The sequence below is a fragment of the Phaeoacremonium minimum genome (genome assembly GCF_000392275.1).
Source record: "Phaeoacremonium minimum UCRPA7 unplaced genomic scaffold PA7_03_scaffold_448, whole genome shotgun sequence".
NCBI lineage: Eukaryota > Fungi > Ascomycota > Sordariomycetes > Togniniales > Togniniaceae > Phaeoacremonium > Phaeoacremonium minimum.
In genome coordinates, this window is record NW_006921350.1 from 1 (window position 1) to 18,422 (window position 18,422).

Consider the following 18,422-nt stretch of genomic DNA (forward strand, 5'->3'; position numbering starts at 1 on the left):
ACTGCTGCCCTGTTTCAATACTGATCACCGTTGGCAGCAACAATACCTGCCACATGAGTACCGTGACCAATCTGGTCAAGCGGGTCCTCATCCGGCTCTTTGGAGCCTTCGAAAGGCCATGCTAGAGGGACATGAGCTGCGAGTAGTAAATGATAGTGATGGAAAACACTCACATCCCTGTCCAACTAGATCACATCCGCCTGCGACCTTGAAACCAGGTCCAAACCCTCCACCCAGCTATGCTTTCTGTCAACGTTCTATGTCTGCCAAGTTCTTGGGGTCATCGACGAACATCAGAATGAGGATACCAAATTCCAGTATCGACAACAGCAACGACAGCGCCTTTGCCCTTGATACCCGCCGCATGGAGTCTGTCCACGCCAGTCCAGTTGTGAACGGTGTAAATGGAGGCACTCGCATCGTCGCTGAACGATTGTGCTGGAATGTGTGGTGCAAGCCTAATCTTGTTGGATGACCAAGCCTTCGATACGGCTTGTATTGACTGAAGAGTGTCGATGTTGTCCTCCTCAGCTTCGACACTTATTCCTTTGAAGACATCGGAATTGAACACTTTAAGGACTTTTGCTCCTTTTCGGGAGGCTATCTCCTTTTGGAGAGCATCGACACTTGCACCCTGTAAATGGTAGCAATCGATTAGTATGCAACACTCTCAAATCCGGAGAACAATGCACAAACAACACACCTTCTCGAGCTCAACGATGAAACGCTTCGGGACAGCATCGGTGCCATTGGACACTTGTGCGTTGTCATTATCCCGGCGATGACGGAGAGCAAACCCGCATCCAATTGTTGACAATGCGAGTAGGGTGTAGGACAGCCTCATTCTGGAAAATGAAGCAGGTGCTGTTCCTTGCTGGTAGTGCTCATAAAACCATTGCAATAAGTGTTGGGACAGCGGCAGCCCTAATATCTCAAATTTCAAGTTCGATCACGCTGTTGTCGGCAACAAACAGCCGGAGTTGGATTTGAGAGGGATAAAGAAGGATACCGGATTTGGCATGTCGAAGGTCTTTTACGATTGCCAAGAGACACCGTCGACAGGCTTGCCAGGCAAAATGCAATGGGGTATCGCAAAATTGTAGTTCGGCCGAGGTCAAGCAGCGGCCGAAATCTTTGATTGTGTTCCATGGGCTAAGGCTCATTAGGTCACCTGCCCATTCGAGAGCCCGACAGTCTGGACGTGGCTGACAGGCGAAGCATGTCAAGCAATCCCAGTATGCTTATCTGAGGGCTAGTCCATGCACTGAAAAGGTTGAATCAACGGAGACCTCCTCCACGATAAAAGGACATTGAGCGGGGAACGGAAAATGGTGCTTCTGTTTGTGTCAAAGCGTGTGAGCCCCTTTTCGCGGACAAGGCCGCAAGGCTACATTTCTGGGCGAATGCGGGCTAACAAAATTGAGGTCATTTTAGGGTTACCATTGCGCCATAAATTCCCATCAATGTAAGGATCATGTTACTTGACCGCTATGAGCTCGGAAGACCGTAGGCCCAGATGATTGCTATCCCCGCAAGTATGGGTCAGCCTTGCTCTCTTGCGGAGACTCGAATGACACCCTGGAGTGCTTTCCAGGACCCGTGATAGGCCATCGCAATGACGATCGTCGCACTATCTCGGTCATTAACCGGTTGGTTAAGAGTGTACGCAGGGACCTCCCTCTAATTATAGCGTTTGACACAATAGCTTAATCCTTCTTGCATTCACCTCCCTTGTTGGGGGCGCGATTTGTCTTGGCAGAGCCCCATTATCCTTCACACATAGATAAGCTGCCCACTGGCTCTCCTCACCAGAAGAAAATTGGTCTCGTTAATTCACCCGGGATTGTCGGAGTTCTCTTTGTTCAAATGAAAACGGTTACCAGATCGCGAATGACTATCTTGTGCGCGGACTTGATCTTCCTGACTAGGAATAGGTTACGAGCATTGCACATCCTGTCAAGGCTTACTATCTTGCTCAGAGTTCGCTATCAAAACCTGAAATACATGACAAATGACATGCCGGACTTGTCATTGCGACTATACTGTCACCGCTCCGTGCCTGCCTTTTGGCAGATATTAAGGCCACAGTTAGTCTGTCCTAATCATGTACTGGCGCAAGCCGGCCTTGCTACTCTACGTGAAAGATGCAACGAACGAAGTGGAGATATGATGGCACAATCTGCCACCGCTTAGTCTTTAAGCAGGCCAAGATTCCACGCCGCCCGCTCGCATGTGTCAAACTACGAAACTGCCACCCTCTTTTGCCCATAATTCGGCCCAATGACACGTGTTCCAGGTTGCCGAACCTGTTTGGGCAGATTCAATGTCGCGTGAACCTTGCTCTTGTACATTGTTTCTTCGTGATGTGCCGTAGATGTCTTTGCGGTATTGGCTATGGTACTGGCAGGGTGCTTGCCACATGTCTAGCCATATTCAGTAAAGTTTCCAGTGCTACATGGTCATATGGTATTGTATTAGTATCAACTCCGTGGCCTTTACATTCAAATATTGCCTTCTAAGCCTGAGCTAAACAAAATTTGCTGAGATTGGGCATATCGAGACCTGGGGTACAAGTGGTACTATTCCCGTTTCTCCCGAGATGGGAAGTTTACTGGGAAGTTTGGACAAATACCAATCTGCTATCCAGCCACACTTATCTGTATATTCGGCAAGCAAGCCACGCCCATCCTCTGTGAGCCGGTATCGCTACCCGCTACATCATCACCAGCCCGAAGCAGGGCCTGCATACGGTGCAGGATATCAGGTAAATTCTCAGCTGCCTCGCCGTGGAGGAATCCCAATCTGGTCCATCCAGCATGAGCAGCCGCGCGGTTATAGTGTTCGCAGTGCTGATATGTGTCAACAAGGCAAAAGGGATTGTTGAAAGTATATGTGGCGATATAAGGAAGAAATGTTCGTAGAATAATCGAGCAATGCTCTAAGCAAGTCCACATTCGACGAGGCCTAGAAGTTATCTGATCTATTTCATAAGTAAGTTGTCCGCCGGCTCGCATACTGAATAAGGACTTTCTAGTAGTGACTTAAGAGAAGATCTTTCGACATTAGCGGAATACCAGATATGTGGCGCCATGACCTCAGATCCGTCTTCACATGATGCGGCAGATGACTGATGAGCTCCTCTAGGTCTCTGCAGATCAAAGCAACCGTCATGGCATGCATATTGTTTGTAATCTGATTCTGACCCACGTCGAGAAGCAGTTTGCGTGCTTTGTTGCTCAGTTGCTCAATCCGCACAATTTGAACAAGGAGATGGTCAGTTTGGTATTCTCGTGCATTCAATAGCATCTCGCAGCACTCATCAAAACAATTTGTGTACTCAATAGCTGGAATTCCTGCCAAAAAGGTTCGGCAATCTGTACTGAAAGTTAGTCAAGATGAATAAAGCTCTTGAAAGGCAGTGACCAAGTTCCATATAGAATGGCTGCACAGGCAGCCCTTGAAGGTATCGACATCTCCCTTAGTAAATCAGTCATTGTCTTAGCCCACACAATCAGTAGCACAATCTTTCTCGCGGGAGGGCAGAATCTCTTCCAGGCCGGATTAAAGATGCGGCTCGCTACCAAGGCTCCGAAAGTCGATCCCGCAGTAGTTCTGGGAAATGGCGTTTCCGGGCTGGCAGCCTGTCATAACAGAGAAGTATGGTCAGAAGTGGTGCGGGCCGTCTTAAAGGCATACAATGCGGCTCGCATTGTTTTCTAGAATTTGTCATGCTAGCTCCCATCACAGTACTTGAAGGGATAGGCATGGAATGGAGGAGTGTCAAGCATGAAAAGAATCAGCAACCAGTGGAAGAAGCAGAACTGCAGCGGATACCAAACGTGGTGGAGTAATCTGCTAATCATTCGAGACATTGTTTCTTGTTCACAAGAAGAATAGAAACCCTAATAATAGGACCACTGCAGAATGGGGCTTGTGGTGGTGGTGTGCGGAGATGACCCGAGAATGTCTAACGGTCTGCAGGCTGTCTGGGCCAGGTAGCATTTTGGGCCTCCATCGGTAATAGCCTTTTGAACAATTTGGTATCCTTTGACATGAACAAGTTGCCGTACTCCCATTCACTATCGCCTGGGCTTGATTACTTTAATTGAAGATCCTAATTGAGGCTTCAACTGCCTTTGAGCAAGTCTCAAGACTATTGACTTGTGAACAAGAAGCATAAATGATGGCTTTCTTCCTGCCGTGGGCCGGATCGCCGCTGGTCAGTGCATGCTCGGACTAATCAGCGCTCGATCGTAAATGCTGTTAGTGGTTAGTGTTATTTCTGACAGGCTAATTACAGGGTACTCCCTGGGGACTTCAATGTACGGGTTTGATGCTAATTGGTGGTATTACCAGGGGCATCTGGAAAACCTTGTCCGCTCCCAGATAAGCAAACCGGGGAAACCGTGCATATTAGATTAACAGCCAACCGCTTCTCTCCCGAATTCAAACCTCGACTCAGAGATGGCGTCAACGTCAGTGATGAACAGGAACAGATTATGCTAACAAGTTGCAGCTGAACCACATGGTTATGCTCCGCTAGTGGTCTATGGTATACTTGACTAGACCTTCCTAAGCTGGAAAGTTCGGTAGTAAGGACCCCGGTGGCGTCTCCAGGCCCGGGCTGGGCTGAGCGCTTAATTATCGCAATGCCAAATCGGGCGTCGCTTGCCTGATTATTGGCACGAATCTAGAATTATTATGCAGCGGCACGAGCTGCTGTGTGCTGATGGAGGCTTGGCGCCTGCCACCATGGAACCTTGGGCGGCCATAAATGGTCCTGATGCTCCTTTGGGTTTTGCAATAGGGGGCTCAAGAGAAATGCGCTGTATTTTGGCTCATTTTCTTCACTCTTTTCCTCCTCAAAGATGCCCATCAATGCGCTTCGATGCTAGATCACAGCCTTTTCGTTGACAGCTTTTCTTTTCTGTCCAGGCTTCGCGAGTCAGGGTGCTTGCAAGACCTCTCACACCCATGTACCTGTCAGAATTAGTAAGGTCATCTCTAAGGGCGCAAAAACTCTATCACTTGACTTGGCGCCGGTACCGATTTTACCTCACGACTGTCTTCGCCCTCTTGTTGCTCGTGACAATATGGTCGCACAGTGATATTGGGGCTTACGACGATTTTCCTACGGTCTTCTACACGAACAAGATATCGCAGACATGCTTGGACAGTGGTGAAACAGAATCTAAATGGGCGAAACAGCATTCTTTTGTCAACAACAGCCAACTTATCGCCCCCAAAATCTGGCAGATAATACTGCCGAAGAAGCTCGACGATGTGCCACAGCCCGAGGCCATTGAAAGCACTGCTTCGTGGCTGACCCTGAACACTGATTATGCATAGTAAGTATCTTCAGGGTAAATTAATCACGGCGTCCCTCTCTCCCCTCAGTCGAAAGGATTACCTACTACTAGCAGTGTACTAAAAAGTACACAGATTTAGCGAAATACAACCAGCTAATCTTGAGCTTACAGCACACTTGTGGGCCAGAAGGGTGCCCAAGATTTCGTTGAAAGACATTTTGCCCACAGACCGGAAGTGATTGAGGCGTATAAGGCTATTCCGAATGTTGGAATGAAGTCCGATCTTCTCCGTTACCTCATTCTCGATGTTGAAGGGGGTGTATACACAGACACCGACACGGTCGCACTAAGGCCCATTAATTCATGGGTGCCTGTACAGTACCAAGACAAGGCTCGTCTAATTGTAGGGATCGAATTTGACCGCCTTGACGGTGGCGAGTGGGCCGACATACCACACTGGCTCCAGTTCTGTCAATGGACTATTGCGGCGGCGCCAGGCCATCCGGTCTTTGAGAAGATGGTTGATCGTGTGCTTGAGTCGGTGCAGGGCTTGTCCGAGGCCTATGGTATTCCGGTTGCCGAGTTAAATCCAAGCAGCTTTGAGGTTATGAACTCGACAGGACCGGCTGCATGGACCGATGTTGTTTTCGAGCAACTTCAGTTATTCAACTCCTCGCTGAACAGCACGAAAGACCTGTCATTTATGACGGAGCCGAAACTATATGGGGATATATTAGTCCTCACTATTGATGGCTTTGGAATGGGCCAGTCACATTCCAACAGCACAAACGATGGAACGACTCCTGACGCTGCTTTGGCGAAACATCTATTTCATGGCTCGTGGCGAGGGGATTGATAGATCGAGAAACTACTACAAGGTCAGTGATCAATTCGCCGGGGTCTTAAAATCAATCCAGAGAGTACCGTTATGGCATCGGTATCTCAGATTATCTTTGGTCAACTTAGATGATAAGAATAGCTATACACACTGAAGTTCTTCCAATCTAGGATAGACTAGTGTCTGCCTTATCATATTAAGAAAGGAAATATGGAAAGTGCAAACATATTAAACTCATCTGTGACTTACTGTGTCCACAATGAACGAGCACGGACGGAGATTTCTCGCCGTAGCATCTCATAAATCCATGCCCCGAGTGACTTAGCGGTGACGTAACTTTAAACACGACAAAGAAAGCAGAGTTCAATATGAAGAATGCAGAACTACCATTAAGCAAGGCAGCGTTTTAGTCTTAATATACAAAACTGCTTCATGAACGAAAAGTGCTAAGAGGATTGGATAAAACAGAAGACAAAGGAACAATGTTCTACTTAGGCCTCGAAAATGCCGCAACCTTTGAGGCTGTATTACGCCGCTAGAAACTGGCAATGTGTTCTCGGATGAATTTAATGCCAGATCACTGGGCTAAGATTATGATCAAATGGCTCTCCTAGATATCTAAGAAACATTATTTATCGGCTGACTTCTTTGTGATGGGCCTGTATAACCTAATCCTCGACACAAAATATCAAAATAGCAATTATCAACCTTGGTTCACGGACAATTGCAGGCGCCCATCATGCACAATGTAATGTGGTATTAGGAAATGTAGTTTCCTGATTTCTCTACGTCGTTTACGTTGGTGAGTTCTATTATCAATGTGTGTAAGTTGATGCATTATGTGGTACTGGTAGGTCTTGAAAAGAAAAAGAAACCGAAGAAGACTCGAAATCAATTTGAAATACAAACGAGAGGAAGTCATTGAGCCGAAAAAAGCGAGTATCTCGGGCTGCTATCAATGCGTGTTGTCAGTGAAAAAGCCCACCGCAATAAAGTCTAAAAGAAGCCTCCATTAAAGAGTGTCAATTCTGCCAATATACTAATCGTATTGTGAATGTTGCGAGTTTGAATAATACTCATGAAAAGCTGTCCTTCTCTCCTGCCGTCTCCTTTGACGCCGTTGACGTTGACGAATTCCCTTGGCTGTTATAGACTTTCTTTCCAATTCCATAACTCGGGTGCTTTTGTATTTGTTGAGATCATCGTCAGCTATGCAATCATCGCAATAAACATGTGAATGCAAAGACGCAACAGGCGAGCAAGTCATGGTAAGCCTGTCGATATCGTATTTTGGCAAGCTTTCTGGAATGTCCAGCCCAACGGATGCCGCTGTGGCGTAGCTCATGCTCCCAAACACAGGATGGAAGTTTTGAGGTACTCCGAAATTGGCACTATGCCACTCACTACATGAGGCGTCTAACCGTGTTTCTCCGTCATCTACTCTAGTTGGTAATCGATGAAATCTTGCGTCGTCCAAAGTTCTTTCCTGCCTTGAATTCCGGCTCCTACGGCCACCGTCATCAACAACCCCACGTAAAATTAGCTTGCTTCGAATATGTTTCGAAGCAAGTGTTCCGGCCTCGTTGACCCTTCTAGACACAGGCGAGCTAATGAAATTAAACATCAGTTAGATGCCAATACTGCAGCCATTATATTTTCATAACATACGTCCAAGCTTGTTCTTCAAGGCAAGCCGTAGCCAGCTGTGAGACGCCCATATTCCGTATAGCCTCTGTGCGAGAAGCTATATTCGTTCAACTTTTATAGTAGCTTCTAACTCAACCACCTTATTAGAGGTATTTTGCGAAGTCTTTCAAAGACGTCGATGCGTCTACTGTGAAAAGTGATTGCGTGAGGAGGTTTTAGGTGCAAGTTGCATCTTTGAAAGCCTTTCGAGCACCGTCTCGATTACTTGCCGTCTACAAGCAAATTAGACGAGATATTTATCTATCAATTGATGGCAAGGCATAGCCTTACATGTGGTGAACTGCAAAAGCAGCATCAAGACGGATACTCAGGCAAGGCAAGACTGAGGTCAAAATTGGCCTCAAAACCTGGCTAAAACTCAAATCATATTTGCAGCAAGTTTCTGCATTACAGTGGTATCCTCTCCTGCGCCACATTCTTTTTTTCCAATCAAATGATCAGAAAGACTGAGAGTTGCGTAGTACCAATCGGGTCGCCCAATAGGAAAAACCGGCCTCAAAAGCCACTGGCTTCGTGAGGCCAATTATTGAGACTCATTATTGGTTGAGTCATCTGAGCTCGAGAATGAGAATGTGAAAGCGAATGAGTTGTGAGAAACCTCCCTACCTATTCTACTTCTTTATTATCAAATCGGATCGTTTTTGCCACGAAGGAAGTTTAGTCGAGGAGTATTCTTTGGTAGTACAGAAACACTAATTCTCGTGGGCTCAGCTTGTTCGTCAATGCCCAAGTGCCCAATCTCGTGTTACCCCACCTGTGAATATTCGCCCCGTAATGCACTACACAGGTTTGAGTACACACTCAAGACACGCACGGCGATGTTTCGATTCTAATCCTACGGACCACCATCAAGGACACCGCGAGGCTCGTGGCCTTTGAATGTTTTCGGCCTCATGCCTTATCTCGAGCACGACTCGTCAGACGCATTCTTTATTTGCCATCAGAGAAGAACCTACCACGCAAATTTGGCAGATCAGCATACCTCATGTCCAAGCCGGAGGCTGGGGAGTTATTTGCCCTTATGTGGATGCAATCTTGCCAGGATTTCGCAACGGTCGGCCAGAACAGTTTCCTATGATAATCCAACAACGGAGTTTTATTTTCATGTCTCGCGCTCCTGTAGACCGATGATATCAGCACCTGATAAAAATTCTGTCTGTTCTCAGAACAATTATAGACTGGTTGTGTACCCAACTAAGCCAGCTTTTAGAACGCTGATAATATATGAATGCATCCAAAGATAGGTCTTTTGTAAGACTTCACTAATAAGATTTGAAGTCCGCAACTACTTGACGTTACGATTGAAAATAACAAAACGTAAATTTTGCAACAAAAGCGTGCCAGAGAGTTAGAGGGTATTCAAACTGAGACGAAAATATGAAGTTCTCAGCAACAAATGATTCAGTTGGCGCAACTTAACACCTCCGAGCATCAAGCCCTAAAATGTGAAAACTGCAAGGAAAAGCTAAGGCGCTTCTCTTGATTCTAGCTATTGTATTTGTATTTGGAGGTGTTGGAGTACCGATTGAACCACGGATGCAACGCAAGATGCTGCTTTTGATTTCATGAATACAATAATTTGTCATTACAGATTCTTGAGAGGCCTGAAACTCGATGGGCTTAAGTCCAGCGAAGAGAGTCTAGTATTCATCGGCGGTTTCTGCTTTCTGAACACACAAGATCACATTGCCTTGGGTTTTGACGACTCTCGAATGATGAGGATCGATAGCTAACCAACACAATAAACAGAAAGATTTGAAGGTATACAGCTTTCGTGGCATTGAATGATTGTTATCTTTTGAGGCAAAGCATATTGGACTGAGCATGAAGAATAAGTTTGAACGACCGAATGCTTCCAACTATCCTTCGGAAAAGAACCACAGGCTAAATGAAACCGAATCTCAAAACATACAACTTTAATTGAAAGGAAACTGGATAACCGCTGCTCTGTTGAAGAGCAACGCAAGTTGTGCCGAACGACCATTGTGGAAACACAGTCTCACGAGCAAATCCTTGTTAGGGAATATCGTGAATCTTTAAGTTAACCACATGTCATAGCCGAATATCCACTTGTTGAAGGATGTCTGATCTACCTGCCAACACCAAATCACATACGATCGTAGAGCTTGGGAAATACGAACAACAGGAACACAAAGAAGGAAAATGTAAGGCGCCTTTTCAAGACGACACCACAGAAGGCCTTAAAAGAAAGAGAGTGTGTAAAGGAACGACGATGTCTCGCTGGTAGGGAAGGCAGACAGGGAGATAATAGTTAAAGAGCTTGAGCCACCGGTGATCATATAGAGTAACCCCAGTCAAAAGTAACCAGAACATCAGTCCTCCTCTCCATCAAAAGCGTCCGTTTCTGCTACTTCATCAGCGAGTTCGTGGTCGACCGACTGAGCGACTACCACAACTATCGATGTGTTTAAGGTGTGTCACAAGCTCTGGATTTCCCACGGTACATTTGCATTTGTACTCGGAGCACACAACTGGCTTTTTGCAGGTGCGGAGATGACGCTTGTGGTTGTCCCTCCGGGGTATCTCTTTGCCACAACAGCAAATGTACACGGGAGGTGGGCCGGAATTGAGACCACAGGCACCTGTGTTGAGGTGTCGCTGGAGCGACCGAGCCTCAGCGAAATCGCGTCCGCAATTGCAACGAATCCTTTCTGGAATTGCGGGTGGTCTAGTGTCATTAATGATCGGTATGACCAATCCAACTCGGCATAGTTAAACACTTACTGGAAATCCCCGGTGATGGTCCTCGTTGAATCTGTGACAGATCCTTGGATCCATTCAGATTGATGGCTGAACGGCTGGCCCGGGCTCGTGGGGAATTCGAAACCGTTGACCATGCCGAAGTTGTTGTTGTCCTCGGGGGTGGAACACGTCGTTGAGAGATCGGATAGCGGCCAAGATCGATCGGTGTCCTGGGACGTTGACGGACTTCTGCCATCATAATACTGAAGTTCAAGGATTTCGGCATCACCGACGACCACTGCATTGGAATAGGCTGCCGACAAGCCAGCGCCTACAAATGGGACCAGAGGCTGAGTTGGAGTTCCAATGTTGGGATGTGCGGCACCCTGGAAATGCCAATTATCATGTTGGGTCTGGTACAAATCGACGGAACCCGTATTGATGATATGGGCATCTGAGTAAGGGGACGACTGAAATGATGCCTGTACCTGAAGTTCAGGTCCCGAATACCCAGCGGAGGCTGCTCTGCCCATAAAGATCAACATGGAATGTGCCACGCCTCCATGTCCGATTCCCATGCAATGTGCATCGTCAGAAGTTGGGAACTCTGGAGCAAAATCCTGCTCCTCATGGTACGTATGAACATCTTCCAGTCCAGTTAAAGACAATTGAGTATGATTAATATAGTTTCGAGAAGTATTGAACTCCAAGCCATTGATATAGCCCTCGCTAAAGTCATGAGGCGGATCCTTGGTATCGCTGGGCTGGGATGCACGGGCCACCATGACTTCCGTAGTCGCAGGGGTCAACGGCAGGGAATTACGCTTCTTCCAGAGATTCGTCCCACTCAGGGCATGATTAGTCAGGGGTAGGATGCGGGGCGGCCCCAAAGGTTAGGTAAGCTCTAAGGTAGGTCTGGCAGTGTGGTTGACAGTTGCGCGGTGGAGTAATTAGATGCAGCACTGGATGCGAGAGAACACCCACCGACTCGCTGATGGCGACAGACGACTCCTCCAAGAACACAAAGCCTCCGACAAGAAGGAAGGAAGGAAGGAAAGAAAGAAAGAAGAGTCGGTCAGGACAGCATCGAGAGTTTATTCTTGCTGAGGTCCATTTTGGCGAATTCTTTTGAGGCCGGTTGTGCCCAATCGATCGAATCATGCTCTAAAGACAGTTGCGGTTCTTGGACACTTATTGCTCTGGTGAGGCCATGTGCATTCGCACAGCTGTGTGCTGTGATGCACCCTCCCAGGCCCCCAAAGCAGTGCGAGGAAGGAGATTCGAGCTTGCAGATGACTTGAGTACTATACTGTGCATCACTTGGGAGTGGGAGACTAGTCAAGCGGAAACGGAGCGTCTCATCAGGGAGATGCCAGTTCAATGCAGAGACTTCTTGGATTGAAGAGCCATGGCATGGCAAGCGTATATCGTACGGGTTGGAGACCCTGTTCGTACAAAGTTATGAAGGGCAATGCCTGCGAGAGTGCGGCTACCTGCATCGCGCCGACGAGTCCTCGCTGCACAACCCCTTATGACGTGCGTAGGTGAAGGAGCCGCATAGAACGCGGGCTATGACAGCAATGAACCGGCAGCGGTCGAGACAGCTCGCCAGACACCGACCGACATCTGTCAGGACTTTTGGATTCGACGACTGGATACCGTTCCGATTGCGGCCCAACTCGCGGTGTATGACAGGACAACACCCTCGAAGCAGCTCTCTACTGCCCACCTTCCGAGAAACGCCGCCCAGAGAGAGCTGGTACAAGAGATTGGCTGGATAAGCTTGTTATCAAGCACCTTGGCAGACCTTCCCGGGAAAAATTGGCCTCGATGCACAAGGCACCACCCACGGTGAAGAGTGGGGTGCTCTCTCCGCAAAGTTACGCCCCGTAACTATGGGCAAGACGTCCTGCCAGCAAAGCAGCACCACATTCATTTCAATAAAGATAGACAGTCCTCCAGGGCGTTGTACTTGCTAGTGCATGTAGTTGATTTGCTTCTATCCTCAGATCTCACCACCTCGATCTTACATAAATGCGCCCTTCATATGCCCATACCCAGTGATTAAGTCTCTGTCTGCTGCCATGTGATTTCAGTCACAATCGGTCATGAAGGGATACACGACACTCGAGAGCGTGATGTACTTGGGGTAGACCGACTCTGGCGCTACTGGCGGGATCAGTTGACTAAGGTGCGGGTGGTTCTGCGCAAATACGGTTATCTGCGATTCCCATTGGCGTTTTGCAGTCACCTCAAGTCCGCCATGCATCCCCAGACTACATCGACAAAACTATTTGCGGCCTCCGAAACGAGCTAATGCACTTCAGCCCAACTCGGCACAATCTCCCATCCGGAGGCGAAAACATAAAATCGGCGGGCCGGTCAGAGTCCTGACGAAACATTCTGGCTTTCGCTTCCAGCAAACACCCTATGCCTTACCGGGTCTTACACCGAAATGTGGTCGAAGTGCTACAGTGCATCGGACATTCAAAGGACCCGTTCCGAATGTCTAGCAATCCTGCATCCGGCAGTCTCCGGACTGCATTGATGGGCAAAAGACTTCTTATCCCACATGCGCGCGAAACGATGGAGGCTTAAACACAGCTGTCTTTTAAGAATTTCCCTCGACATGATCACATAACACCCTAGCTGGACTAAGCTGCCTGGTGTTGACGAGTGGTTTATTCCACAAAGGGCAGTATATAGCTATAATGTTTATATTATGTGCTTAAACACATACAAGATACCGTCTACGTCATCACTAATGTTTCGACTAAGCTACTGTAAGTGCGGCGGATCTGTAGGACTACCAGAGCTACCTCTTAGTCGCTCCACCATGGCCTTTGCATAGCTTCGCATCCGACAACCAGTACAATAAAGCTACAGTTTTCACCTCAAGAAAACCCGCCTCCAACTAAGTTAGCCGGTAACAGTAAGTGATACTCTATCAAATCCGTACGTCCATATGGAGACCCTACGAAACTTTCAGAGAGGAATAACCTTCTGATCTTAAAGTAAAAGGTCCAATCTCGATACTGTCTAAGAACGGAGAGCTTGGAGTTGGACTTACAACAGGAGGATGATACAGTGATTTCTCTGATAGGTGGCGACAAGAGTCAGATTAGGACTGGAGAAGGATATAAACCAATCTCATGTGTGCCATCTCATTCAACCCATCATACACCCCAACTTTGCCTATTCGAGGTAAGCTTAAGCGGCGACACTAACTCAGATGTTATGCCGTTGTATTATTGGTCGTACCAATGACATGTTAGTCTCTCCGTCGACATAACCAATGAAGAAGAGTCAAACAGGGACGATGAAGATTCATTTGCAGCGTCCCTCATCAGCAACTAGCAGCGGGGTGCAAGAGCATCGTCAGATAGACTTAGGAACAACTCTTTGGCAATCACGAGAAATTGCAAGTGTGCAGCGAACGATCGTGGATATGAGTTTCAAATCTAATGTTCTTGACAACATCACAAGCTATTGACTGTCCCCAGCCATCCTCCTTCCAACGTCAAGCTACCTCAGTAGAAAAAGATCTCCAAGCAATACTTTGCGGCCCTGAAAGGTCTCTGTTTTGGCTCAAACACGTACAGCATTCTTCTCCGAATTGTCTTCACTTCCACCAACTTCACTGACCTTACCTTCTTCTCCCACCTGCCGACGACGTAACCTGCCGACGGCATCATGAGTCCTGTCCCACTCCGGCAGCTTCTCAATGGGAACTTTGATGATACGATGACTCTGGGCCCCATTCTCGAGGAAAAGCACCTCCTGCCGCACACGGTAACCTTTCAATTTTGGAATGATGTAGATCCAGAAGCTGTAATAAATACCACAGGCCACGAGACTAAAATTCCCGATTAGTTTGCACTCAAATGATAGTACAGAGGAGAATCACTTACATTCCGATGCCCGTTGCTGCATAGGTGGCATACCAGAAACTGACATCTCCAGCATATGCGCCGCCATCCGGAGGATACCACGGCATAACCAGAAGAAATAGATCGAGGAGAATTCGGAAAATGACAATTGGGTCCCAAGCTCTAAACTCTGGGCGCGGTAGGTTAAGGCGGGCCCGACGCCAACGAACGATGTAAAGGCCAATGGACATGGTCAAGCCAAAGAAGGCGGAGGGGTAGACTTGTAAGTCGACAACTTTTCGCGGTTAGTATGCGTGAACAAGCATCATAAAAGTGTGGAGAATGACTTACTGAAGTTGAAAGCATCTCCCGCAGGTGGAGCCAAAATCATAAGAAGAGTCAGAATCCACTTGACAAAGTACGGCCCTAAGGGAGTGCCAAATGGCCGGGTAGACGCCCAAAAGCGTGGATACGGAAGCACTCCCTGTCTGCCGCACTCGCGAATCAACCTTGACGTGCCCAGGAGCACGGCTATGAGGTTGCCGAATGAGCTCAAAGCGATCAGGAAATTGAGACCTCGGACTCCCTTGCCGGGGCCGAAGACGCTGGTGAAGAAGAGACTGGCCGCAACCTGGGTGGAGGCCTCGAGGTCGGCTTTGGGAACTGGAAGGAATTATTAGCAATGTCACTCATGTTACATCTGGGTCATGACAAGCCTACCAGCAGCAAAGTAGGCAATGTTAGCCAGAATGTACAAAATCGTCACAATAATCAACGCAATGAAAGCATTTCGGCGGAGTTGCTTGATCGGATTCTTCGAGAAACATGGCATTAGCACCTTATTCAGTAGTTACTGTAGCAGCGTCTTATATACCTTGACCTCATTGACGAGATTGAACGCATTCTCGTAGCCTGCATAAGCAAAGATGACCTTGTACAGAGAGTTGTTGATACCGTAAGGCGATGCATGACCTTGGAATGCATCTCGAAAGTTTTCATGGGGATCAGACACGCGCGTGTTGCCTCCGAGGACGACGAAGCCTGTTATCGCGATGAACACAAGTGTCACCACCTTCACGATGCCTATGCCATTAGACAGCCAGAAGGAGACCCGTGTGTGGAAAGCGACAACTATGATCGAAAGTTCATTAGTCACTGGGTCTCATCTCACGAGACCATCCTGCTAAGACGACTTACACAGAACAGCGACCGTGTAGCCCGCTACTGCCACGCCCTTGAGCTGCCAAGCAGTCGGCGTGTGACCATTAATGCGGAAGAGGTATTGCGCAAGCACTAGTTAGTCAACAGCATCAGTCCCCACACGCTATATAACGACGTCCACTTCTAGAAAGCCTACCGATTGCATTACTGCTGCTAAACGACAACAGCACCGACTGGACCGCAAACGTTGTCGGGAAGAGGAACTTCGGCCGCGGGTACGCCTGCTCGAGATACACGACCTCCGAGCCTGACCGGTTCGGAAAATACGACGCGTACTCGAGATACACGGACAAACTCGATATAGACGTCAGGAAGCCCAATGCCCAAAAGATCATGCTCAAGCCGACGGAACCCGTGCCGCGAAGGATGCTCGACGCTGTTCGTGCGGGTCTGGATTAGCCCGGACCTGACCACACTGCCTGTCCAGGAAATGCAAGGCTAGGTATTTCTTACGTGTGGAATAGATGCCCGTGCCAATCATCTTGCTGATGTTCAGGAAGATGATGGTGACGGCACCGACCTGATAGCCCAGCGGCGAATCGATCTCAACCGGAGCACCGGTGGCCTCCTGGTACGACGGCGCGATGAGTCATTGCCGCCCTGCTCAAAGACATATTTAAGACTGCCGTCCGACACCTCGCTGGCGGCATCGCTGGTTGCAGGCACATCGTTTGCCTCGGCGTTCTTGCGGAAGCTGAAGGGGAGTCTGAACGACATCGTCGCGACACTTTGATGATGGCCGTCAATTCAAAGATGTCGCCGACTCTCGAGAAGATATTCGCCTGAGCTCCTAGGCCTACTGAAACATGTGAAGTCGCAAGTATGACACCATACAGGTGGCTATATACAGGCACTTATACAATCCGGCAACCCCGCGGATGATCCCCAAGCCTCGGATTCAGAGCTCAAGAGCAGCAGCAACACGGAGCCCTGGCGAGCACGGCACAACGTGGTACGATGGTGACGACGGTGCCACAGAACTGCGACCTTCCTAACAGAGCTCTCAGCTGAACAGCTCGGTCAGAGCGAGGCGCTGGCTCGCCGCTGCATGTGGTTCGCCCACGCACGGTATCTCATCGGGACCCCTAAAGGCGCCATCCATGGACGTCTGCAACTCTACTGTGCTTTACGTGATGGGCGTTTTGTGGCTCTACCGGCCACTGCAGTGGGAGCTGCCCCACTGCCTATCACCGCCCAGATACCAAGCTACTTGGCTGACCAAACGACTGCCGAGTCTGGCAGGCCCCGGGGAGATTGTCTGGACGGTTGGGCCGGGGGACGGGATCGACGTGGGTGGGGGTTGCGACGTATCATGTTGGCTCAGGGGGCCGATACTAACATTGTTGCTCACTTCAGAAGCGGGTCGCTGTTAGTGACTCTAAGTGATGCTAACATGTCCAGGGTGATACCTCTCTTCGCCATCTTGCTTCAAAAAGATGCAATGTCACAACATCAGGGTTACATTGCTCTTCGTTTCCGGAGGAGTTGCGGCGATCGCATCGGCTGGATTGAATCGAATGAAGAAACGCACAACTACACTGGTGGGAAGCCTCATGTTGCATGATCCAAGCTGCATTCTTGGGTAGACTATTGTTTCCTGTGAGATTCATCAGCTGAGCGTAACCCCCATGCTATTGTCGCTATAATCAGCCGATGAATCACTGGCACCGAACGAGTAGGAGCCTACAAGTCCGAAAATGTTTCGTAGCGAGCTAGGAGTTTGTCGCGATTTTTAAGTAATATTTACAGTCATCGGGCGAATATAGCGCATCGATTGAGGGAATATAGCACGAAGGGAACAGGTTGGAAGAGAATGTCAATATTCAATTGCCACTATCTTGCTCAAAAAGACTACTGAACTCATCAAGTCCTCCTATGCTTAGGATGTGATTCCCCGAGCATAGCTACCACTGCTGATAGCGAAACTCGATCCGAAAGCTTTGAGTCTTTTAAGATTTGCCTTCCAAAAATGCTTTTCTGTTTTATGTCCTGCCACAACTTAACCCCAGAAAAGGCCGGACTAGACAACGCCACTGCTCGAGAGGAGCAATGATGAGTCGCAAAGTCGGCGGTTCCAAGATCATTCTGGCAGGGGCTCATACTGGTTGTTGAGACTTCTGTACGCCGAGCCAAGTGTACAGATGACCTCTTGAAATCCATCGATGTCAGAATGAAGCGAAGTCATCCGCGGGAGATGTTGATCCAAGTGTCTTTAGCGTCCGAATCGCAACATCGAATTGGCAGTACAATCGGATGCGTTGCAAATATCAGATGATCGTCCCCATCATGTGTCGTTCTAAACGAAAGGCGGATGCTTAAAGCAGCGGCCATTCGATCATCGTAGCGCCACATCTTCCATGACGACCTCACTTCGTGAGACCACACGTCTACGAAGAAGTCATCAATCATTTCCTCGTCGGCTCTGCCACAGTCCATGCACTGCCGAGATTTTGAGGCCATGAGCCATAATTGTCCGTTTTCGCCGTCATCCGTGCGTATTTCACATCTGAAAATTTGATGCAAAACATCACACCCTCTTTCCGCCGCATCCATACGTTCGTCAACCCTGCCTCGCGGGAACAAGGGAATCTGAACGCCAACTGTGGAAAGGACCACCTTTCCGTTACAAAACTCCAAACACCAAAATGCCATTACCACGTATCATGAACGCCAAGCAACTCCTGGTATACCATCCCACAACTCAGGAGACTGAAGCAAGCGAGATTTTTGACGAGAGTTCCGAGACCGTGGTCCATCTTTCTAGACCTCTTTTCC

General features: G+C 48.4%; 2 protein-coding genes across 2 annotated transcripts; both read right to left on the reverse strand.

Annotated features, from left to right (window-relative positions):
- Positions 1-14: 14 nt before the first annotated feature.
- On the reverse strand, positions 15-844 carry UCRPA7_5992 (putative serin endopeptidase protein; the record flags this gene model as incomplete). The annotated part of the gene is made up of 4 exons (XM_007918534.1): positions 15-121; positions 174-237; positions 293-634; positions 704-844. The coding sequence occupies 4 exons, from the start codon at positions 842-844 to the stop codon at positions 15-17; spliced, it is 654 nt and encodes a 217-aa protein (XP_007916725.1).
- A 13,301-nt stretch (positions 845-14,145) lies between these two features.
- UCRPA7_5993 (putative high affinity methionine permease protein) lies at positions 14,146-16,364 on the reverse strand (the record flags this gene model as incomplete). Its single annotated transcript, XM_007918535.1, has 8 exons — positions 14,146-14,413; positions 14,469-14,721; positions 14,778-15,089; positions 15,147-15,240; positions 15,301-15,557; positions 15,624-15,719; positions 16,101-16,215; positions 16,284-16,364. The coding sequence occupies 8 exons, from the start codon at positions 16,362-16,364 to the stop codon at positions 14,146-14,148; spliced, it is 1,476 nt and encodes a 491-aa protein (XP_007916726.1).
- Between the last annotated feature and the right edge of the window lie 2,058 nt (positions 16,365-18,422).